This window comes from Lutjanus erythropterus, chromosome 18 (genome assembly GCF_056507025.1).
Source record: "Lutjanus erythropterus isolate fLutEry1 chromosome 18, fLutEry1.hap2, whole genome shotgun sequence".
NCBI classification, from domain to species: Eukaryota; Metazoa; Chordata; class Actinopteri; order Lutjaniformes; family Lutjanidae; genus Lutjanus; species Lutjanus erythropterus.
Window position 1 is genome coordinate 19,906,502 of NC_139334.1, and position 25,385 is coordinate 19,931,886.

The 25,385-nt window shown below is 38.4% G+C and overlaps 3 protein-coding genes across 3 annotated transcripts; 2 read left to right on the forward strand and 1 right to left on the reverse strand.

Moving 5' to 3' along the window:
* The first annotated feature begins 537 nt into the window (after nt 1-537).
* LOC146310951 (uncharacterized) lies at nt 538-4,691 on the forward strand. The gene is made up of 4 exons (XM_084742453.1): nt 538-1,180; nt 2,568-2,895; nt 3,001-3,176; nt 4,002-4,691. The coding sequence occupies exons 1-4, from the start codon at nt 582-584 to the stop codon at nt 4,231-4,233; spliced, it is 1,335 nt and encodes a 444-aa protein (XP_084598579.1). The 5' UTR covers nt 538-581; the 3' UTR covers nt 4,234-4,691.
* A 1,522-nt stretch (nt 4,692-6,213) lies between these two features.
* LOC146310952 (uncharacterized) lies at nt 6,214-10,353 on the forward strand. The gene is made up of 4 exons (XM_084742535.1): nt 6,214-6,356; nt 7,382-7,975; nt 8,450-9,066; nt 10,085-10,353. The coding sequence occupies exons 1-3, from the start codon at nt 6,238-6,240 to the stop codon at nt 9,051-9,053; spliced, it is 1,317 nt and encodes a 438-aa protein (XP_084598661.1). The 5' UTR covers nt 6,214-6,237; the 3' UTR covers nt 9,054-9,066; nt 10,085-10,353.
* A 3,903-nt stretch (nt 10,354-14,256) lies between these two features.
* On the reverse strand, nt 14,257-24,337 carry LOC146310953 (programmed cell death protein 10). Its single transcript, XM_084742520.1, has 8 exons — nt 24,204-24,337; nt 21,497-21,723; nt 19,805-19,858; nt 17,288-17,405; nt 16,990-17,116; nt 16,259-16,337; nt 16,078-16,160; nt 14,257-15,139 (listed from the first exon to the last, which is right to left on the reverse strand). Exons 2-8 carry the CDS (start codon nt 21,584-21,586, stop codon nt 15,058-15,060), a joined length of 633 nt encoding a protein of 210 aa, XP_084598646.1. The 5' UTR covers nt 21,587-21,723; nt 24,204-24,337; the 3' UTR covers nt 14,257-15,057.
* Between the last annotated feature and the right edge of the window lie 1,048 nt (nt 24,338-25,385).

Consider the following 25,385-nt stretch of genomic DNA (forward strand, 5'->3'; position numbering starts at 1 on the left):
ACCAGGGACTCTACAGCTTTTATTGCAGTTGTAAGTTGGTTGTCAGACTGTCTGGCCAGATAACAGACTCGACTAGTGTTTATGTTTGGAGCCCTCGTGGAGAAGGCCAGAGGATTCACAAGGAACTGCAAAGGCTGACTAGTGAGAAAGGACTTGTAGGTATCTTTAATTAGAATTACTACTCGTCAAAATCATGGATATGTTGGATTAGGATTCTAACTAGTCAAAAAAGCATCTAGAGTTGCAGCTACTGATTAAATGTTAAAAAGGCAGCCACAGATTACATTGTACAAATGGCTGCAATAAACTGGTAACTCCAGGATCAACATTGAGACAAAGAAAATATGCTGGTGAAACATCACACAAATAGAAATAAAACAAAGGGTGTTTTGGAGTCTCAAAACAGGATTAAACTGTTATTTGAAATAAAGTTTCACTGATCACATTCACACCTGTCAAGGAGATTGCACAGAGCCCAGGTTTAGCCATCGGTGTGTTTGCTTTGTTCTTCAAAGCAAATCTTTAATCTCTGTGGTTTCTATTTCTGCCTCAGGTTGGGAGTCTATCTTGTCCGTGGCTTGATGGGCAAAGACAAATTCAGAAGAATGTTTTTCTTCCTCTTCATTACTACTTTTTGCCTGATGCTCTTCATCACTGTGAGAACACCCACAATGCACAGGTCCATCTTAAAGCCACCTAAGCCTCCAAACACATGTCCCCTCTGGATATCTGAACAGAGCATCACCCCCCTCAATATCACCAAGCACTTACTGGTGTCAGCCTACATGGACCAGAGAGTGGAGGGCTTTGATTTACGCATCATTGGCATATTTAGGAGAGACTCCATCCAGGACCTTTACTGCCTTTTCTGCTGCACAGGCCAGTCATCCACTCCGACTCCAACAAACATTTCACAACACTCAGACAACTTTGGTTTTCCCTTCGTCACGACAGATGTCACGTGTCAGATTCCTCAAAACTGCAGCGCTACACATGTGAGTCTTCAGGCTCGACCAGACAGAGCGATGGCATTTAACCAAACTTGGTTACCGATAAGAAACCAGAAGACTGAAGGGAGCGAGGAGAAGAAGTTGCAGTTTGACTTCACAGTCTGTGTGTCCACACTGTTTGGAGGTTACAACAATGTGCTTCAGTTTGCACAGAGCCTGGAGATGTACAGGTCAGTACAGCAACAACACCACAAACCACAAAACCACCAAAAAGAAACCCTAAATATCATAACCTTTGCAAAGGTACTGTTGCAGCCACTGGATTGCATAACATTTCTGTTACTGTTGTTGCTGAGGAGGGCTGTCATATTTTGGAAAAAGTCAGGTCAGTATAGTCTTGGCATGCTCTCATGAGCTAACTATTGAGTCCACACTTTTCTTTGTTGGTAGTTTCACCATCTACCAGAGCTCACATCACGTGTATGTGCCTGTTTTTTATGTGCGCAGGCTTTGAGACTAATTAAAGGAGCTCAGTTTCTCACTCTTTATGAGCCTTTTGCCTCTTTTTTCGGTGTAGCCAAGACAATGTCTCCTTCCTCCCTTCAAAAAACAAAAACAGGATTCAAATACTGCTTTGGATGTTGATTAGGAGGGCAGTGATTGAAGCCTTAAAAAACATTTGGCAGCTTTGCTTGCTGGTGTCGTCCGCTTTGATTTGTTAGCTTAGTTTTCTGATCAAAAGCTCAAAGTAGTGGCGAGTGTAGGAGCGCCCTCTGCTGGACTGCAAGGCAAACTACTGCAAATGGTCCGTTGGGCTTATAGACTATAAATTATGAAACTGAATTAAAGTTTTACAATACATTTATCAAATAAAAATTTTGAAAACAAACTGACAGCCCTGCTGCTGTGTAATGATACATCAGACCAGAGGAATAATCAGAGTTTGACATCATGAGAGAAAAAGGGAAATGCAGAAAAGCTGCTGTGTGGCAGGTTGTAAAACAAATGAACTTTCCTCTGGTTCCCCATGTGGAAAGGGATCCTGAAAGGAGAGCAGTAAGAATGTAGGAGCCTCCAGAAAACCAAAATCCTTTATCTTGACAGTAGTGTAAATTAATTTTTGATGACAATAAATATGAATTAGCTTCTGTCATTTAAATCATGCAGAATAAGAAACTAGAAACATCTGTATTAATAACCAAAGATATTACACTTTGATTTGAGGCACATAAGATACATGAATAAGTGGGAAATTATAGTTAAATGATGCTGGTGACAGCTAACGCTGGTAGCTAACATCACCTTGAATGGGAGGCTGCAGGAGTACAGTCATAATGTTACAGTACAGCAGCGTCAGACTGTCATCTCTAATTATTCTCAGCTATTAACAGGTTGGTTATTTACAGACAGGTGGTCAAAACATCAGTTATTGCATTTTTTCAGTGCCATGAGCTCCACAAACAAAAGTCGGTCCATCTCCAGTTTATTGGAACGGATTAATATCTCAAATCCAAGGCTGTCTACATGGATAGATACAGCTAGAGCTAAATGACAAAATATGTTCTGTTTTTGTCTTCTGGGTGATCCAACCCTAATCTATTCCTCACCTTGCGACAGGTTGCTGGGTGTGGACAGGGTGGTGATCTATAACAGCAGCTGTGGCCCAGACCTCGACCGCCTGTTGCGGAGCTACCAACAGGAGGGCTTTGTGGAGATCGTTCCTTGGCCCATCGACCGGCATCTGAATCCATCCCGTGGCTGGAAACACTCAGTTCATGGAGGAGACCTGCACTACTATGGCCAGATTACCACACTTAATGAGTGCATTTACAGATCCATGGACTCTCGCTACGTCCTGTTGCACGACATTGATGAGATTATAATGCCGTACAAACATGACAGCCTAAAGCCTCTCATGGACATGCTCCAACAGCAGCATCCAAATGTACGGTATTTTTGCTGTGCATTCGACAAATATTACATTAATACCCAAACTTTAGGATCATATTTGATATTTATATTCTCTTCCATGCTGTGTCACATTCTGCAGACAGGGGTGTTCCTCGTTGAGAACCATATCTTTCCAAAGAAACATTTTGAGCCAAGTGGGAGGTTTCACTTGCCTCGGTGGAACGGGGTGCCAGGAGTTAATATTCTGGAGCACATCTACAGAGAGGATCCTGCCAGAAATAAATACCACCCATACAAGATGATAATTCAGCCAAGGTAAGACTGAATTTGTCAGACTGAAAAGTTACAAACTCAGGAACCACACTGTGAATAAATAATACGTTTGGCTTCAAGTCTTTTTGTAGAACACTATATTGCAGGAACTGCTCATATGAACAGATTTGTTCTTAAGTGGTGCGTATGAATGATTTAAGAGAACTTGTGGAATTCACCAATTTTCTCATATTTTGATTTTTCTTTTAGATACGAACACAATTTCCGAGTGGTGTAGACCTGTCGTAGATTCATGTCCAGTCAGTCTGCTGTTATCAAAACCCAAGTTTTTCACTAATGGCTCTATATTTAAATAGTTTTAATACATTTTGAGTTTGAAAAATAAATTACTTCATAATTATGTCGACATTATCCTGTTTGACTACATTTCAAATTTTAATATAATTGTAAATTTACATATAAAGCTATCATCATTAATTATAATCATAATGATGTATTATTACCTGCTGTCAGGTGAAATGGAGGTATCTTCACAAGCAGCTTTATGAAGTCTCTGTCCAGGCGAGCATCCTCACTTCTTCTGTTGTCTGATGAAAACTTCCCCTTAACCCTCTCCTCTTGATGCAGTCATCAACCGTCCCTTGATTTGGCTGTGGCGAGTTTTTTTTTCTCTTTAGTCATTTTCATATCGAGACATTTCTTCTTTATTTCAGTGACAGTCCAACCTTCAGTTAACACGGCATTAACAGCACTCGTTTCTCCCATTTATTTGCTTTAGCAGGTCTTTTATTTCCACTGCTGATTCTGTTAAAATGACAGACTTTCCTTCATGGGTCTCTAACTCATTAATGTCTCTGTGCATCACAGGATGGTGGAGCAGACGTCAGTGCATGCAGTTCTCAAGAGTTCTGGAAAAAAGTACAAGGTCCCACTAGACGTCTGTCGGCTCATTCATGTCCGCACGCCTCTGCAGGGCACGTTAACACGGGAGCAGCTCATTGTGGACAAACGACTGTGGGACTTCAGTGAAAAACTGATTCCCAATGTGGACAAAGGACTGAGGAGAGCAGGGCTGCTGAGCTCAGAGGGGCAGAGCTGATTTTGCAAGTGCAAGGGTTTTCAGGGCACCACAACCCTATCCTAACTTTACACTTTTTAGTACCTTAAAAAGCACTTTCCATAAAAAATACACTACTATGGTACATTTTTTTAATAATGGGTCAGAAACTCTCACTTGTAAGAATATATAAAGCACAGTAAGGCAACAGTTTAAAGGTAGATGGACTACTTCCATCGAGCTTAATGTCAGCTACCAGTCATCAATGACTACCTCAGGAAAACATACATGATCCATGATGAACAAGTTGAATCTGACAATGAATGTACAGTTAGAACATTTAATAACATCCCAGTTAAATCTGGGCAGGGAATGTGAGTGTCAATACCACTGTTTTGTTGCAGTTTGTTTTCTGAAATGTTGTCTTATTTTTCACCTAAAGTCCTCGTCAGTCATAGGATCACCAGTATCATGAGGATCCATGAAGCATAAAATGTTTGTACACTAATTTTAATTTTATTCATCCATTTTGCAGATGTGTTATTTTTGTTTCTTAAGTAGCATAAGGGGATTGCACTTAACTTTTTCTCTTACATTCCTGTGTTGTAGAAAGATTAATAATGCACTGTACATGTACTGTTCATGGCTGGCTCATGATGTAATGAAAAGCTCATGTTTCCGGCTTAAGTAAATCATTTCCTGGTTCAGAATGAATACCTGCTTTTCATTGAGAACAAAAGCGTGTAACATTTACATCATGCAAACACAGACAAATTATTTGGCTGTGTGACAAACAACTATTCAGCCAACATGTTCTTATCTGCTTCTAGGGAAATGGTGTTTAATTAAACATGGATCTCACTCGCAGACTGACTTTCCATATTGGATCAAACAACATAATGAAATACTGAGCATACTACGATACATTTTCTTATTTCTACATTATTTTACATCAGGAGGCCTTCCAGGAAAACCCTTAACAGTCCATTACTCTGACATTTACTGCTGTCTGTAACATTTCCTTTACAGAACTTTTTTTATTATTATTATTTGGATCCCCACTCTACACTACCAAGGTAGCAGCTACTCTTCCTGGGGGGTGTACTAGAAAGCGAGATTAATATGATGAGTCTAAATCCAAGATTTTCAGTGTCACGAGGGCGGCTCTCTTTTAACCTGGCTAGATCACCATGGTAACTGATGCTAAACTCATAACCTGGTCGGGAGCAGGTTATATGTGCAGAGTTTCAGATTAAATCATCTGTAAAAAAAAAAAAAAAAAGTGCCGTTCTTTAACTAGTTAAACTAATTAAAAATTAAAAACTAGTTAAAAATTAAAAGTTGCTGAGCTGTATGTTTGTAATATCACCGAACGAATCCATATAATGTAAAAGTGTCACTTAATGTAATGTAACAGCGGCACAAACTGTCTGCACCGCGCTGTCATGATGGTAACCTCCGTTTGGTGATGCAGAGTCATTTGTCCCGATTGTTCCAGATCATATTAACACTTTAAATTGACATCGTATATAATCCACACACAAATAACGATGAAGCAACTGCAGACACTTTGAATACTTTCCACTGTTATCTGTTTTGTCTTGTTTTTGCAGCTCAGATCACTGATTAGAAAGTTCATCATCATTTATCACAGACAATCTTAAATCAGTTGCACTCATTTTACGTTGGTTTGGTCAAAAACTTCAGTGATGTCCACGTCTCTGTCATCATAGGACAGTGTCAGACAGACTTCTTCATGTTTAAATCTGCTGTATAAAGTTTTATAGTTTGATGTGCAGTTTTCATGTTAGAATAAACGGCAGCATTAAGACCACATTTAGTCGATCAGTAACTTTCTAACAACATTCTTCTTCTCCTGCTTTTATTTGCAGCGACAATGTTGCCTTTTGCCGTAATGTATTTTGTATGTTTTCCACAGCTCATAACGTTTCTTTTAATGCGGAAGAAGAGTGAAATGACGCAACAAACGTCCGTTTTCTGTGAAACGAAAGCCTGGGTTAACAAATCAAGTTCATAACCACCGTCATGATACCCGTTATCTCTGACTGCGGTTTTAGGTTTTGTCGATCCAGATCATGCAAAGAAAGCCTGGCTGTGCTGAACTTCGTAGTACAGCCCTCGACTTCTCTTCAACTGTCAGTGAGGTGAATATGATCTTCATCTTCATCTTCAAACTAATACGAATCAGTTTATAAGTGAGTGAGCTCGTAGGTGGAGCTCTGCTGGCTTTACCCTCAGGAAATCCTATTATAATACGAGGACAGCAGTTTATAAAGTTTTTGTTTGTCTGTTTGCTGTAAATGTAGAGTTAATTTCTCGTCGTAAATGAACAGTATATCAGTCCCATGTTGGTTGAGAACCACAGGGAACCAATGTCCTAAAACAGAGGTTTGTGAACTGGGGTGAAGGGTGAAGAGGGGTCCTTCAGTGAGCTGTAGGAGCTCCCCGGCAGAAGAGAGAAAAGAGTGTATTAACTTTTACTACTTTTTATTTATTTATTTTTTTGACGCTGGAAAAACAAAGAAAGAAACAGGCAGGCTTAGGGAGTAACTGATTACATGTAATGGGATTATTAAAGTCATTTTAATACAATAAAAGTAACTGTATTCTGTTAAAGTGACATGTAAAAAAGGTGTGATCAGATTCCAGTTATATTTAGTAAAAATGAGAATCATCAATGGGATTACAATTTTACATAAAGAACTTCAACATAACAATTTCTAATAATTTAATTTTGACTAGTGAGAAACGACTTGCAGATATCTTTAATTAGAATTGGCAAAAATATGGATATGCTGGATTGGAATTCCAACTAGTCAAACAGCAATTGTTGATATCTACATCTGCTATTACAGCTACTGATTAAATGTTAGAAAGGCAGCCACAGATTACATCGTACAAATGGCTGTAATAAACTGGTAACTCCAGGATCAACATTGAGACCAAGAAAATATGCTGGTGAAACATCAGACAAATAGAAATAAAACAAAGGGTGTTTTGGAGTTGCACCTCTCAAAACAGAATTAAACTGTTATTTGAAATAAGGTTTCACTGATCACATTCACACCTGTCAAGGAGATTGCACAGAGCCCAGGTTTGGCCATCGGTGTGTTTGCTTTGTTCTTCAAAGCAAATCTTTAATCTCTCTAACTCTCTATTTCTGCCTCAGGTTGGGAATCTGTCTCGTCCGTGGCTGGATGAACAAACACATGATGATAAGATGGCTCGACTCCCTCATCATCATAGTCATATCACTCATGGCTGTGATGATAGGCACATGGTTTAAGTTCTTCTTTGCACCTCCAAACACATGTCCCCTCCAGATATCTGAAGAGAGCATCACCCCCCTCAACAACACCAAGCACTTACTGGTGTCAGCCTACATGGACCAGAGAGTGGAGGGCTTTGATTTACGCATCATTGCCGTATTTAAGATAGACTCCATCCAGCCCCTTCACTGTGTTTTGTGCTGCACGGGCCAGTCATCAACTCCGACTCCAGCAAGAATTGTAAAGCACCCAGAATACTTTGGTTTTCCCTTCGTCACGACAGATGTCATGTGTAAGATTCCTGAAAGCTGCACCGCTACACATGTGAGTCTTCAGACAGACAATGCGATGGTATATAACCAAACTTGGCTTCCTATCAGAAACCAGAAGACCAAGGGGGACAACTTTCAGTTTAATTTCACAGTCTGTGTGTCCACACTGTTTGGAGGCTACAACAATGTGCTTCAGTTTGCACAGAGCCTGGAGATGTACAGGTCAGTACGGCAACAACACCACAAACCACCAAAAAGAAAAAGTCAGGTTACATGAACGTGTGTGGCCAGCAATGTCAGTGCTGTTCAGTATAGTCTTGGCATGCTCTCATTTCTGCCTCACGTGAGTGGTTAGCTAACAGGTGAGTCCACAGATTCTTACTTGTTGTTGTTGGTAGTTTTACCATCTACTAGAGCTAATATACATATATGCGCCTGTTTTTGTGTGCAGGATGTGAGACTAATTAAAGGAGCTCAGTTTCTCGCTCTTTATGAGCCTTTTGCCTCTTTTTTGGTGCAGCCAAGACAATGTTTCCTTCCTCCCTTCTCCATTTTGGAGGCAGAAATGTCCTCGATGAATATCACAAATCCAAGGCTGTCTACATGGATAGATACAGCTAGAGCTAAATGACAAAATATGTTCTGTTTTTGTCTTTTGGGTGATCCAACCCCAGTCTATACCTCACCTTGCGACAGGTTGCTGGGTGTGGACAGGGTGGTGATCTATAACAGCAGCTGTGGCCCAGACCTCGACCGCCTGTTGCAGAGCTACCAACAGGAGGGCTTTGTGGAGATCGTTCCTTGGCCCATTAACCAGCATCTGAATTCATCCAGTGGCTGGAACCACTCAGTTAGTGGAGGAGACCTGCACTACTATGGCCAGATAACCACACTCAATGAGTGCATTTACAGATCCATGGACTCTCGCTACGTCCTGTTGAATGATATTGATGAGATTATAATGCCGTACAAACATGACAGCCTAAAGCCTCTCATGGACATGCTCCAACAGCAGCATCCAGATGTACGGTATTTTTGGTGTGCATTCAACAAATATTACATTAAAACCCAAACTTTAGGATCATATTTGATATTTATATTCTCTTTCCGTGTTCCATGCTGTGTCACATTCTGCAGACAGGGGTGTTTTTCATCGAGAACAGTGTCTTTCCTACGACACAGTTTGACCCAGAAGGGAGGTTTCACTTGCCTCAGTGGAACGGGGTGCCAGGAGTTAATATTCTGGAGCACATCTACAGAGAGAAACCTGACGAAAAGAAATCCCACCTACGCAAGATGATAATTCAGCCAAGGTAGGACTGAATTTGTCAGACTGAAAAGTTACAAACTCAGGAACCACACTGTGAATAAATAATACATTTGGCTTCAAGTCTTTTTGTAAAACACTTTACATGTCAGAGTAAAACATTGGGCCTCATGCAAGAACTGCTCGTATGAACAGATTTGTTCTTAAGTGGTGCGTACGAGTGATTTAAGAGAACTTGTGGCATTCACCAATTTTCTCGTATTTTGAATTTTCTTTCAGATACGAACACAGTTTTGAAGTGATCCAGACCTGTCGTAGAGTCGTGTCCAGTCAGTCTGCTGTTATGAAAACCAAAGTTTTTCACTGACTGTATATTTCATTGGTTTGAAGACATTTTGAGTTGATGCTATTAAAATGGCAGATTTTCCTTCATGGATCTCTGAAGGCAGGATGTCAAACTCCAAACTCGTTTTTCTCTCATGTGTCAACAGTTCCTGACATATGCAGCAGGAAGCACAGCCTTATGTGGTATTATTGTGGCGTTAATTATGCTAATTTACAAGTCTCATTCACATGCAGTCAAATACGCACAGGTGGATAATTTACACAGTTTTCAGAAGTTAGAAGTGTTTGTTGAATCTGACGTGGTGTGTTCATACGAGACCATCGTACGAAAAGAAAAAGAGAAATTTAAGATAAGAATACCAAACTGTTCTTGCATGAGGCCCATTGTTCAAATGCTGTAAAATTACATTAAAAGGACCATTCATGACCAAATCAAAAATGCATGTTTTTATCTTATGTGTAGTGCCATTTATGTGAACTGTCCCTTGTGATGACATTCCACACAACATACTAGAGTCCCAGTAAATATTTTTAGAACTGGTCAATAAGGTTGAGAGGACAGTTGACTCAAGTGCAATAAAATTAACAATGGCAGCCCAGCCTGCTTTTCTTATTGTGATGTGACAAAGTCATGGCTGACTTTGCAATAGATGACTGAATGTTACATTTTCAGTATTTAAGAATTTCACTTAACTCATTAATGTCTCTGTGCATCACAGGATGGTGGAGCAGACGTCAGTGCATGATGTACTCCAGAGTTTTGGAAAAACGTACAAGGTCCCACTAGACGTTTGTCGGCTCATTCATGTCCGCGCGCCTCACCAGGACGGGTTAACACGGGAGCAGCTCATTAAGGACACACGACTGTGGGACTTCAGCGAAAAACTCATTCCCAGTGTGGACAAAGGACTGAGGAGAGCAGGGCTGCTGAGCTCGGAGGGGCAGGGCTCCTTGAGGGAATGGGCATACATTCATTTCTGTGGCTATGATTGTCCTTTATTTCCTTTATTTTTTATTTGTTCGATACTTTTGTCTTGGGCAGTAACACGATGCATAGGGCAGCAGTTGAACCAGAGGCTGCGGCGGTGGTTAACAGCTGCCCCACAGTGATTTTAAAAGTGCAAGGGTTTTCAGGGCATCGCAACTTTAGACTTTTTAGTGCCTTAAAAAGCACTTTGCACAAAAATATACAAGAATGGTCTGTTTTCAAATAATGGGACAGAAACTCTCACCTGTAAGAATATATAAAGTACACAGTCACTAAGGCCACAGTTTAAATGTAGGCAGACTACTTCCATCAAGCTTAATAATGTCAGCTAAAAGTGGTCATACATGATCCATGATGAACAAGTTGAATCTGACAATGAATGTACAGTGAGAACATTTAATAACATCCCAGTTAAATCTGGACAGGGAATGTGAGTGTCAATACTACTGTTTTGTTGCAGTTTGTTTTCTGAAATGTTGTCTTATTTTTCACCTAAGGTACTCATCAGTCACAGGATCACCAGTGTCATGTGGATCCATGAACCATAAAATGTTTGTACAAAATTGATGAGATGTTGAAATATTTCATTCTGGGCAAAAATGGTGGACCGACAGACCAACACTCCCAAGAGCCAGACAGGCTTCTAGCATGTTTAAAAAAAATTTAAAAAATCATTGATACTGTTAAAAACATAACTTCTGTACACACATGCATAAATGTTGTGGTGCCTGTTAATGTAAGATGAATTTCAGTGTTAGTCACCATAGTTACAGAATCTGGTAAATCTTCTAAAGTTGCCTTAGTTAATTTTTTTTTTTTTTTTTTTTTTTTTTTTTTTGGCCACTTGTGCACAAGAAGTTGTAAACATTAACTTTATTATTACCTTTTCTTTTCAGATGTGATTTTGACTTGATCTCAGGCTGACACTCCTAAACTCATCCTCCGCAATCCACAATTGAACATGATTTAATTTTCTAATTTTAATTTTATTCATCCATTTTGCAGATGTGTTATTTTTGTTTCTTAAGTAGCATAAGGGTACTGCACTTTGCTTTTTCTCATACATTCCTGTGTTGTAGAAAGATAAATAATGCACTGTAAATGTACTGTTCATGGCTGGTTCATGATGTAATGAAAAGCTCATGTTTCCGGCTTAAGTAAATCATTTCCTGGTTCAGAATGAATACCTGCTTTTCATTGAGAACAAAAGCGTGTAACATTTACATCATGCAAACACAGACAAATTATTTGGCTGTGTGACAAACAACTATTCAGCCACCATTTTCTTATCTGCTTCTAGGGAAATGGTGTTTAATTAAACATGGATCTCACTCAGACTGACTGTCCATATTGGATCAAACAACATAATGAAATACTGAGCATACTACGATACAGTTTTCTTATCTCTACATTATTTTACATCAGGAGGCCTTCCAGGAAAACCCTTAACAGTCCATTACTCTGACATTTACTGCTGTCTGTAACATTTCCTTTACAGAACTTTTCTTTTATTATTTGCATCCCCACTCTACACTACCAAGGTAGCAACTACTCTTCCTGGAGTCCACACAAGCAAACAAAGGCCTTTCCTCAACTTTTTCAGAAGCAGATTTCCAAAATACTTATGTTTGCAGGTTTGCTCAGGCTCTGTTTTGATTATCTGCAAAGACGTCACTGAGTCAGACAGCTGAACAGTTTTGAGTTCTTTTAATTATCACATTATTCACCCATTTTTATTCCACTCATTTGACAGCTATACAGTTAGACTTTATTTAGCATGTGACTTCTCTGTGCATTGTTATTACAATACACTATATGTTGTTAAAATTATGATTACCTTGGTAACTGTAAAATACCAGTTACACATTAATGATATAATAATATAACAACAGTATACAACTTACAGTTTCTTCTGCATTGAGTACTTTTTACTTTGTAATACTAAGACTGGGTTGCACCAACAAAAACTTAAATGTGGGATTTGTTCTAATCAAAGTTTAGTAAAACTAGATTTAAAATGAATAAATCCAGATTTAAGATTAGGGAAAAGTTCTGTTGCACATTTAAAAACTATTGTCAGTGTAGAAAATCCAAGTGTATTGATGAAAACCAAAACTAGAGATTGATCATTATGGAGATGTTTGCTTACACAAAAGTAAGTCAGTAAATAAGCACGTAAGTAAATCAATAAATAAACAGATTTAAAACAGCACAGTAAAGTAAAAATAATCATTTAAATTTAGATTAAACAGAGGTTAATTTAACTAATAATTTTAACCTAGTTTAAAAGTTTGGTGCAACCTAATTTAAAATTAAAGGTTAATTTAATCAGGTTTAACAGTTAATCCATGTTGGTGCAACCCAGCCTAAGCACGTTTAGCTAATGCTACTGCATAATTTTACTAATGTAACTTTTTCAATGCAACATTGTGGTGGTGTTGTTTATATAAATGATCTGAAAACTTTCTTCTTCTATTCGAACACAAAACAACCCAGGGTTTTTCTTTTACAGTGCAAATTGAGCCCAGTTACCAAGCAGCAGGAAAAAGGGGAAGTGGACCCCTCCTTTGTCAGAGCTATTCTTTCTGTCCCTTCATGGCCTGTTGCCACGCTGTTTCCTGGCAACAGTGGAAACATTAATGTCCCGGTGTCCCGAGGAACTAAACATCAGTACAGCGGACAAGAGCCGTATCAAGGAAATGAACTGTTACAGTCAGGAAGCATCTGTCGATAAGAATGTCCACACTCATCAAAACAGCAGTGACACTGGTGCAGAATTTTCATAGTAAAACCTGATAAAGACACATTGAGCTCGGTTAAAATGCTGAGAGATATTTTACAAGGTTATTTTTTTTAAGGTTATTTTAGATAACACTGTTAACTTCTCAGTTTTTGGTCCCAATTGAGGACAAGGATCAAATTTACTTTCTTTTGTGTGCATATTCAATGGAGCAGAAAGGAAGCAGAGATATTTTCCAGGTAAAATAAACTTTCTCCTTTGCTTTCTGGCTCATGTGGTACGTAATTGACTCAATAAAACATTCCTTGTGTCATTGAGTTAGAGCACCAGTTTGTGCCTTTCATGTACTATTACCACTATTACTACTATACAGAAATATAAATACAGCATTTGAAAATCACAGGTTGTTAAACAACATTTAGCACTAGTCTGAACTTAATTCTAAAATTCTTCAACACTCATGACATTTAGATCATTTAGATCAAATATGAACACATTATTTAGTACAAAACAGTCAATAGTTTTGTATTTTTCATCAGTAATTAAAACAAATATGCCATTAAATGCAGTGAAAATATTATTAAAAATAAATTTAGGCATTTATTTATAAAATGTGAAAAAAGTTTTAATAGGCTTCTGTATTTACCTTTGTATTAAACCCTGTTTATTTACTTTCACATTTATTTATTTATTTTCTAATTTATTCATTTTTAAATTAATATATAAATTTATTTCTGTACAGCTCTAACCCCCGCCTCATTATTCCCACAAACTTTGTTTTTTTCTGTTTCTTTATTTATTTCTGCTTGATGAAACAAATGACGGGCTGTTATTCAAAGTGCCATTGCATCAACTTTTGGCCTATTGACAGAATAAATACAGAAATTAAAAATTAATATAATATTATAATATATTTTCATATTAATTTATTTGTGTTATTTATTTTTTATTTCTTTATTTACTTTTGATTTTGGCAGTTTCTGTCTTCAGTGTAAGAGTGTATTTCCTGTATGTGATTTTCAGCTCACACAGAGATACGAGGAAAAAGCTTGAGCCAAGCAAAGTCTCTCAAACGCTCTCACACACACAAACAGCAACACACTCCATTCAAACTTCAAACCACAGCACACATATTGGACTCGGACACATTTAAAAAAGCATCATCATTTGGAAACTATTTATTGAACATTTGCAACCAGATATCAGTTAAATACAGAACTTTCAATTCTCTCTCTACATCCCCCGAGAGCAGGGACTGGCTCCACTTCATTACACTGAGAGGAGGGAATGTTACAGGACTTGGTAAGGCGCACACTGTGCTGGAAGTCATTTGGCTTTCTGTCGTCTGATAATAAAGAGAAACGAAATCTTGGAGTCTGCCTCTTAAGAATGTCCAACACTGCTTCCCCTCCACGCAGCTAGATCCTGCGCGTACACGCCATGGCAAAAATGACACAAATAGGAGCCGAGAAGAGAAAACCAGTATTGACGACTGAGACACACCCCTGCTGAATGCGGTCTGGGGATGCGTAGCCATGTTCGAAAAAAAAAAAGCTAAAAGTAAAATGATCAACATGAATATATTAGAAAAATGGCAATTAGTCTTTAATAAACGCCTCGCCTCACCTACTCCCAACAAGACCAGGGTTATAAATTAAAACTGTCCAAATAAAATCAATCAAGCAAGACTTTGGGCCCATTCAGTTCCATTTCAAGACTGGAAAATCCTCATTGAAAAAAACAAATGGCACTTTTCAGTCTGTTGAACTGGAATCTAGAATATCGACTTCAATGGAATCGACCCCCAACCCTAAAAATCAACTCTTTCTAATTTACATATATGGGTCAGGCGCTCTTCAAGCTTCCACCATTCTAGCAGTTGCTCCCCCACAGGACACGAGGGGGGGGGAGTGTAGGGGGAGGGGTGGCGGGGGGGTGGTGGGGGACTCTGCGGTCTCTGAGGGCTAGGCCACGGTTTTGAAGGTCTGCAGTATGAGGTTGGTTTGGTGGATGAGCCGGTTTGCACTGATGAAGACATTTATTGCCCTGGGAACACAGAAAGTTAGAATGTGAGAAAACAGGCTGGAGAAGCTCGTAGAGTTCAGGCAAATATTTAACCAGCAGGAAAAGGGTATGGGGGACACATTCACACACACACACACACAGCAGATTTAGTTAAAAAATGACCAGCTGAGTCACTGTCAACATTCCTTTTGAGTCCCTCCTTCACCTTAAACCACATCCTTCTTGATGTACTGAAGGATGATGTAGTGTAAATATGCAGGAGTGGGATGATTAGATTACAACAGACACAATCAATGACCTTTGCACTAACGACAGTTGTCAGATTATTGGCTACAGACCAACAGCACGACACAGGCATGTCCTCGAAAAAATATCATGTTCAGTTTTTGCTCTGTGCGCAGGACCATTTCTTGGCAGATATGTCCTATCCTATATCCAATATCCTGGATTTATCTCCAAGAAGACAGAACTTCACGTTTGGATTACAAAGCTTCTGAAAAGGATACAAATGCACAAGGGCCAACGTTGTAAAGGTATAACGCTAGCGTTAGCATTAGCTTAACATTAGCCTTTCCTGCTTAGCTTACTTTGGGGTTAACCCTGTTTGGAGTTGGGACACAACAGGTCAGACTTTTCTGTGTTGAGAATCTGCAGTGTTTATTATCTAAAAAACTGTATATTTACTGCCAGACTGACAACTTTGTGTTAAGTTTAAGTTTCTGCTCCACTATGAGCAGCATCGTCACTTGCCTCATGTTTGCTAGCCCTCACTGCTAGGGCGCACTGCCCTGTTCTGTAAGGGAGCTACAGGGGGAAAAAAAACACACCCTGCCTTGTTTGCATTTCTTTAAATAAGCCATCTGATCAGTCAGACTACACTGAGTTAGACTTTTGACAGAATTCATCTACAGTGCAACAACAAGCTGAGGAATCATATGGGGCGTTACGGTTAAACTTACTTTCCGTCTTTGAAGTATGTTTTGAGGGTGTCGCTGAAACTTTTGGAGTATTTCACAAACTCCTTTTTCTGGTGCTCCAGGGCCTTCACAAACAGAAAATAAACACAGAAGCATTATTTACAAAATTAGAGGAAAAAGTGACAAATGTTGTGGGTTATGCGTTTGTGTCTTTAATACTCACTCTGCGATTCTGGTACTGATATTTCTTAATGACATTGTTGACTGTGTCCAGGAGCTCTTTTATGGCGCTGGCTATGTCTCTGTAGGAAACCAACAACAACAACACACATTAAGAATTGCACAACACAAATCCAGCCAAGTCAGTGTAAGTGACGTGTTTACAGCAACAATGAATTGACCATTGTAATAAATATAACACCAGTTATTTGAATTTTCCTGTAATGGCTATATTTTTAATGCAGTGTGTTCTGTACAGGGGTATACGTATTATTAACCTTATCAGGACTACAAATTTTTTCACTTGTTCCATTTCCTGTTTTGTCTTTTAACCTCCAGGGTTCCAGACTGCGACCATTTAGTCACATGTTGTGACCATTTTTAGGGACAGTGCTACTAAATTTTATAACTAGGAGCACCGGTGCAACTTCCAAATGTTTGTTTTGTTCTTTAAAATTCACTTTGTATATCATGTGAAACACCAGGATGGAGCGAGAATCGGTATGTCTGTCTGTGAGAGAGAGAGTACAATAGACAGAGATTATAGAACATTGCAGAGGTTAAAGAGATTGAGGGCTTGAACACTACAGCCCATGGGACAGATTGGCATTTGGTTGTAATGTGCAAATCACTGGCATTCAGTGGTGATGTGTAAATTGCTTTATTCTCTCTAAACCTAGTGCCCACTTGTGTTTTAAAATAGTATGGCGTGGTTATGTGTGTGCTTGCACTCACTTGATAGTCTGTAGGAAGCGTACTCTGTCATTGATCTCATCAGGGATTTTGCTGAGGATGTGTTTCAGAGCTCTGGCCTTCTCATTTAGGTCCTGGAACTCCTGCTCAGGCCGGTCAATCATGAACTCTGCAGGAAAAGAGGGTTTAGCACATTCTCAGAGACTAGATAGTTAATAGAAATGGTCAGAAAAGAACAGAACGCCAAAAAAAGGGCATACAGCTGCATCACCTACAAACCTGCATCTCAAAGACCATTTCCAACACATTATCTCAGTGCTTCTCTCTCTCATATACTCACCTTCCACATCATCGGCTGCCATGCGCAGTAGGGATTCAGTGAAGTTTATTTGGACGTTCTTTTTCTCCAAGATCTTCATTATGATGTCCTGAGTCAGGCCAGGGTTCTCCCTCTCCGCCTGGCAGGAGAAGATGAGTCAAATTAGGTGAGCAGGGTGAGAGGAGAAGTGAGCATTTCATACATGAGTGGAAAAGAAAGGAACAGCACAGTTTGTCTTCACCAACAAAAGCAAGAAGTGGCTTGGAGCTGCAGAGAACAAAGCTAGAACTTTACTGAATGTCAGATGTCCGCTGTGAGGAGTTCATATGAATGCACAAAAGCTCCGCTCCTGAATAATTCAACCTTGAATTCCACCGGCCAGGAAGCAGCGGGGGCAATAGAGACACCAATCAGTCAGACAAGTGAACAAAAGAGCCACAAATGTCACAGTAAAACAGCTGTAAGGTGATCACATCTCCCTTTGGTTTGGGGGACGACAAAGCTGCTTCTCCTTCATTAATATTTCATCTGTGAACACTACGGCTCATCAGCGGCGGTACGGAGGTAATCTATGGCCACTGTGCAATCACAGCAGTGTATAGATAAAAAAAAAAAGAGAGAGAATCAAGACTTTAATAGTCTCATCTGATGACGACGATCAGGTATCACTTGTAAAATCACATCACCGGTCTGAATATCAGCACCTCTGATGTTATATTGATAGCAGCCGAATTAATTCATTTGAATATTAATCATGTAACTGGAGGTGCTGAAGAATAATAATGAACACCATATTAACTGAACCTAATAGTCTCTACATTACTGATAACAAAGATAAAAAGACAAAAAAGAATTAAAATGTTTTATATCACTTCGTACATCATTCATTTAAAATGTCATTGAGTCCTTGAATTGCAGTGAAATGTATATGGCAACAACAGAACAGAGATTCTGCTTCACATTAAAGGTCGTCCGCACCAAGAACTACAACTATAAAAATATCGTTCTAAGTCAAGTGGATGGAGGAATCTGGACCGCAGCTTTACTGTTTATTTACAGTTAGAGTTTTATTTTCTAAGCTCCAGCCATCAATTCAATTGGACATAATCTGATGGGTCAACAAGCCTTATTATTTTTAAGCACTGGCCCTTAAGGCCACCAAGCCCCTAAACTTGGTACATCTGTGGTGGCACAAATAGAAGCTGTATGAAAATGATACAGAAAAGGAAATTTAGCAAAAATGAACAGTCTTCTTAAAATGTAAGACTTGTGTTGTCTTCTTTATCCATGAGCTGTGATGTGGTGTTTCCTGAAGGCATCACTTCTCATGAAAAACAAGACAGACTTCTCAGGTAGTTGAGGAAAACTGGCCACACACAAACAGCAATCATGCAATCATACAAGCTGTAAAGAAGTCGGCAGTTCTGTCAGATTATCTAAACCCCCTTAATTTGGAAGTAAAACTGAAACAGATTTCAAATATGTTTGATTATCCTGGGGGCTTTTGTACAGCCTGACCGCCTATGCTTGTAGTCAATTCAATTATGGACAGGAATTTAATCTGCAACTATTAAGAATATTTCATTAAGTGCTTATGTAATTTCTCAAGCAAAAGTGTAAAACAAAAGTTTCCATTGCAGCTTCTAAAATGTGAGGACTTGTTGTTTTAGTCTCTCATACAGATTAAAAACCTGAATGTCATATGGGTTCAGTCAGCTGGTCCGACAAAACAAGACATCAAGACATTTGATGACATTGGGCTCTGGAAAATCATAATTGTTTTTTTCTCTATTTGTGCCATTTCATAGTAAAAACAGCAAGAAAATAATTAGCAATAACAAAAATAATTGCTAGTTGCAGCTCTGATTTATTGGATGTATTTTTAGAGACAATGCAATATTCCAAAACCTCAGCACTTATTTTGGTGAATGTTTTAATAGCAGATAAAGCCAGTGGCTTGAGCTATGACAATAAATCCCCAGGCTTTGAGACGTGAACACAGAAAACAAGACAAGACTCTACGGAAATAGCAACATCTTTCTTTTTTCTAAACAATTTGCCTTATACCTATTTTAGACAATCGGGGGGTGAGGTGGTCTCACTTTGCCACTATCATTATTGTCACTGTTTTTACGTAGATTTAATAACAACCTGGAATATGTCTGCCCAGTGCTGGGATGTTTTGCTTAAGACCTCAATAACTAACTAGTGCAATCACTGATGATTTCAACATTACTTGGAAAGAATGCTGAAGCTGCTGTTTGCAGGAGTTGTTTCACTTCAGTTGTTGCAGAACTAAACAGTAATGTTTTGATTAACTTCCATGTTCTAAGAAGGAACCGAACCTTTGGCAGAATATTAGTTTAGAGCATCAGATAAAATGTAAATGTAGTTACAACGTGTTCTTGGAAGAAACAAATCTGAGAACTGGGATACAACCTAGATTTAAACCAATGATAGCCTATTATTTGAGAAGGTGATGGAGTGATGAGATTGTCTGTTTATATTTCGGGTCATCTGATCCGTGCATTGTCCTACCTTTATGAAGGCCGCTCTGAGCGTCTGAGCTGCTGACAGGTTGATCCTCTCCAGCTAATGAAAAAAGAAGAGAGAAAACACACATTATCAACCAAATATATGGACATATTGGTGCCATTGCTGTGTCATCTAGACCAGGGTTTTCAGGGGTTTCAAATTCAGCTGCTTGCAAAATTAAACCCCCTACAAGGAACTTTCATATTGTGTTGATTTTGGAGGCTAGGCTATGTCAAAGATAAAATGATCAAAATAAAATTCTCCTCCTTCTTTATATCTGGCATTGTGATAGGATAAATCTAAACATGGGCTCATTTCATCTGATTTCAGGGAGAATCCAACCCAGTGGCAGGTATAAGGAATGACGATACAGAAATAGCCAATTGAGGAGGCAAACAGAGGCATCAGTATTAAACTGAGGCAGTTTCATAACAAGTTTAAAAACTCCTTGTCATAGCTTTAAGCCTAAATGCTCTATCAAAACAGGCACTGGTAGTCTCTAAACAGGTGAGTCAAAGGAACATCACATAATAGCGCTTTTTATTTTCCTGGGAATTAGCACAGAATTTGGTTTCCCTCGTCTCATTTTACAGGTCATCAAACATCACTATTCATTCGGGAAATCATTTTGATTTCCTCCGAGTATCTGTAACTTTATACTAGGTGTGTTTTAGGATTTGTAGCCTACTTACACATTTGTTTGTCACAGTCTACTACAATTGTAAATCAGAGTGTATAATGTTTGGCTCCTACCCCTACTCACTCTACTGCGGCATTGATAACCTGTCAAATACACTGGGCTGCATTAAACTGTGGTGGGAATCAATCTGAAAATATATTTATGCTGTGTTTTTTTTCCCTCTGTGAGCATCAGGTGAATACCTACCTAAATTACAAACTGGCCTTGTGCTCTCCTTAATGGTGCATTAATTAATATGTGGTTTCCATGGATTGACCTTGTTAGTTTCCCCGTTTTTTTGGTTACATATCATGTGATTCAAAACACAGTTATCATCAAGGGCTCGGACAATAAACTAATCTCCCAACTGAATACTATCATGATACTTGGGTTATCTGTTAGCACATTAATTATAATTCCCTGTATGTGTTATTATCGAGATAACAAAATAAGCACTAGTTATTTCAGCATATATAAAAATCAATTCAGGAATTAATCATTTTAATATAATTTAAAAAAAGAATCACAATGGCTAAGTGAATCATTTTATTTCCTCAACTCTATGATTGATGATTTAAGGTCAAACTAATATTGGGGGAGTAAGAAATATTTTTTCTGTTATATTTTATGTTTTGTGATACTGTGTAAATTCTTAAAACACTGCATTGGGATATCATGATACATTCAAAGTTTTGTGGCTGTAATTCCTTTTGTGGTGTTTTAACCTCAGACATCTATTTATCAATTTTGTTTTCTCTCTTCTTCCAAACTTTTTAAAATTTTTAACTCAGGTTTTATGCATATGGTGGTGTGTTCTTTACAATATGACAGTTTTCCTAAAATCAGATTAAATGAATAGAAATATATCACCTTGCTAACAGTATTGCAATTTCTCACAAAATATTATATTGTAACCCCTGTATCATGATGAATAGGATTTAACAGTTTAAACAATACTGCAACACCAGAACAAATAATTTACTAAAGGTGAAAACTGTCAGCATTTGATGTTTTACCTCATTGAAAACTGGGTACATCACAGCGTAAAGCGTCATGGATACCATGGAGTTTGTCTCCGCTTCATTCTTCATCTCCTCCATTGTCATCCTCCAGGGAGGAGCAGCTCTTGATGAAAAGGTGAGGAGGAAACTGCAGCTCACACACACTCACACATACACCCACCCACTCACACTCACACTCACACACACTCTGAAAACCACACAAGCTCCAGAGTGACAAGAGCCTGGAGAAAAAGAAGAAAGACAAGAGCAGGGTATTGAAAAAGCATGGTTTGGCATGTACATTTGGATAATACAATATATTTTAATAACGTTGACTCATATAAAGATGCAAGTAGGGATACACAGATCTGATTCACATTATTAGTATTGGCACAGATCCTGACTTGATGAAGTGGATCGGGTACTATAATGTGACCAAAATACATCAAATACAGCTTCTTCTGCAGCGTCATTATGAGCTTCAATGTCTCAGCTACCAGTTACTTTATGTCAGAGACCCAGGTGGCTGCTGGCTTGTGGCACATAAATCCCTGGCCTCGTGTTGTCTGACATCAAAATGATTCCAATGAGCTTCTCACAGTGAGGTATAAAGATTTTAAATCAACTTGTGTCAGCAGATACCCAGCGTTTAAGCACTGGAATGGGTATGAGGCTTAAAAAATAACATATCAGTATTTTTAGACCATTTTGTTATACACAGTTTACATCTAGCTTGACCAGGGGTGAACAATTCGTTCACAACAAAAATGTTGTTTGTGGTATGGTATCAAGTGTGATATAACAGCTGGTATTCTATGCTGTTTGGTCTTTGAAGTGTGTTTTTCTCTGGACAAGGGACAGACACCACAAATCAAAAAATTAAAAGCTCTTTTTTATAATCAGTCTTTGAATTAATACTGAAATTGTGACACACTTAATCTTGATATGCACATTTACTCTAAAATAACATACTGAAAATTCTCAAATTGTGCAAATAAATGACCTCATAAGATAAGCCTCCCACCAGTATATTAAGTAGGGCTGGGCGATATGGACAACATCAAACGTATTTTTGAACAAATATCTCAATATTAATATTGTGCCAGTATTGTCAGGATAACTATTTGTGCTTTCACAAAATATTAACACATGAGATTTATGATAAATAATCAACAGTAATGTGATTATAATTATGCAGTGGGTAAAAGACAAATAATAGAAGACTTACAACAGTCTGGTAAGTTACATCACATACTGTAATGCAGGCTTTATGACCAGGAAAAGACAACTCTTATGTCACATCACAATATAACAATATGCAAAATCGAAGATGATATCTTGTCTCATATCCCGATTAGACACAACAACCAGCTTGTTAAATGTAAATATTTTCTGGTTTCTTTAGTTCTCTATGACAGTAAACAGAATATATTTGGGTTGTGAGTAAAACGAGACATTTGAGAACCTTTTGGGAGACACTGACTGCCATTTTTCACAATTTTCTGTCATTTTATAGACCAAACAACTTTTGAATTAATCATTAGTTGCAGCCCTAATCACAATATTGATAAAATATCAAAATATCCCCCAGCCCTAATTCCAATGAACTTCTCACAGTGGGTAAAAAGATGATAAATCCACTTGCTGCTGGCTATCAGCAGATAACCTGAGTATAAGCACTGGAATTGGTACTGGGAGAAATAACAGAGGGGCTTGTATGTACTGAGCAGGAAATTTACAGTTAAAAGACAAACTTGTCAGTACTCTCTGATGGATAAACCATGACATTGAATGTAACCACAAACACATCTTTGGCATTTGAGTAATGTAGTTTCTTGTTACTTATCAGCCAGCAACAATCTGTGACACCCATATATATCAACCAAACTGCATATCTGAGCACTATATGTTCTACTATCTTACAAACGATCAGGAAGAGATGGTTTGTTGGTTTGTCAGAGGAGGGGAGTGGCACTGTTACATTTTAACCTGGCTGGTGACAGCAAGCAACTAGCAACTAGACCAAACAATAATTTAAAATAAGTGTCTAACTAAAAATGTAAACATTGACGACACAAGCAGCAGTTATTACAAGCAAGACACAGTTCCTACTTAAATGTTCTGACATACTGACAGAGACAGACAAGAGTAATATTTAGGCAGTACAGCTCAGTTCTCAGCTAACGTCAACTAAATTGTAAAATACTGATTATTCGGCTCGCTTTATCAGGTATTTGTGCCATTCATAACCTGTCCAAAGTATCAGATATACAGTGAGATTACTGTTTGTCAGCTACAGTGTCCGACGCGATGGCTGGCTAACTGGCAGGCTAAACTGACTAGCAAACTGGATGCAGTCAGCCCCAGGTAACAGCTAGGTTAGTCGGCTAGCTGGACACGGCTAACAAAGTAGCTGATGTGCAATTAACTGAGGTTTGCGGTTTTATTTAAAGGAATAAACCATAAAAATCCAATGTCAGAACGACAACTGACTGGATATCATGACAACATTATCGCGATCTAGCCGTGGTGATACCCAATTGAGGCCTGTGGCCGACCAAATCGATGGTAGCGAAGTGCTAGCAGTTAACAGCGTAGCTTACATGCTAGCTACAATAAATTGGAGATTTGTATTTGCTTATCAGCTAAAACACGTCAACAAACTGCTTAAGGGCAGATGCGTGAGTCGGTGTATGCGTGTCAAATGTGTACTTGTATCTACCTTTGGTCTGACTTCTTAAATGGGTTGGTTACGCCGTCGATTGCCTTTTAGCTGCTATGTTTTCTTTACAACTTAAGGCGGAAGTTTTTTAGGACTGGCCTGAGCGACATCTTCCGGACCGTTGCTACGTAAACACACGCCGTCCAATCAGAGGGCAGATAGACATAGCGACCCATACGTCATATGAAATAGTTAAGTTTCTGTTATTTTGGTATTATTGGTGAACTGGAAGGTGAAACAATTTGTCGTTTGTTGTATAAGCGTACACCAGAATATTTTGGAGGGATATTCTGCATTATGTATGAAGGAAATCTTATAAACATGTTAACATATATAGATATAGATATAATAAAGATAGATATAAACAGATACAGATATGATCTAATTTTCATTGTCGAATTATGTAATTACTCTGGAAATTAATGAATCTAAGGAAAATAGGGGGTCTTGACACAGAACACAAAAGAAAAGGGATTAAGCAAAAAATTAATCTCAATAATTGATTACACTAGGGCTGAAACGATTAGTCTGTCATTTAGCTGATCAGGGAAAATTCATCAGCAACAATTTTGATAAGTGACTAATCATTAAATTTTTGTCCATGTAAAAAGTGCTAAATAATCTCTGTTTACAGCTTCAAAAATGTGGGGATCTGCTTTTCATCAAGATAGTAAAAATTAATAAATATAATTTTACATTGCTAAATTATGTACTCACGCAATCAATTCTGCAGCCATATTATGCGGCTGATGTAACTTATCCCAACTTCACTATCCATCCCATGTGATGTGACATGAGATGTTTTTGAGTTGCAGTTTTGAGATTTAGGGTCAAGTATTTTGTGATGTTGGACTGTACTGCACCAAAGTCAGTCAGACTTCATGGAAGTGTAGAAAATATTAATCCCTGCTACCTCTTTAATGTCACCAATCAGCTGATGTTGCAGCCCTAAAACAATAGCTCTAGTCCAACCTGTTGAACTATAGCTACCTGATCAAATGCAGCTTCTTTTACCTCTGTTTGCAGAAATACTGAACTGATACTAAGCAAAATGAAGAGGTGTTTTTACCCAAACATATCATATATTTTCACCCACCGTTCCATAAAACTGACCAGGGGTAATATAGTGTCTTTTCCCCTTTCTGCTTCATAACCATCTCTATATGTCTCTATAACATTCTG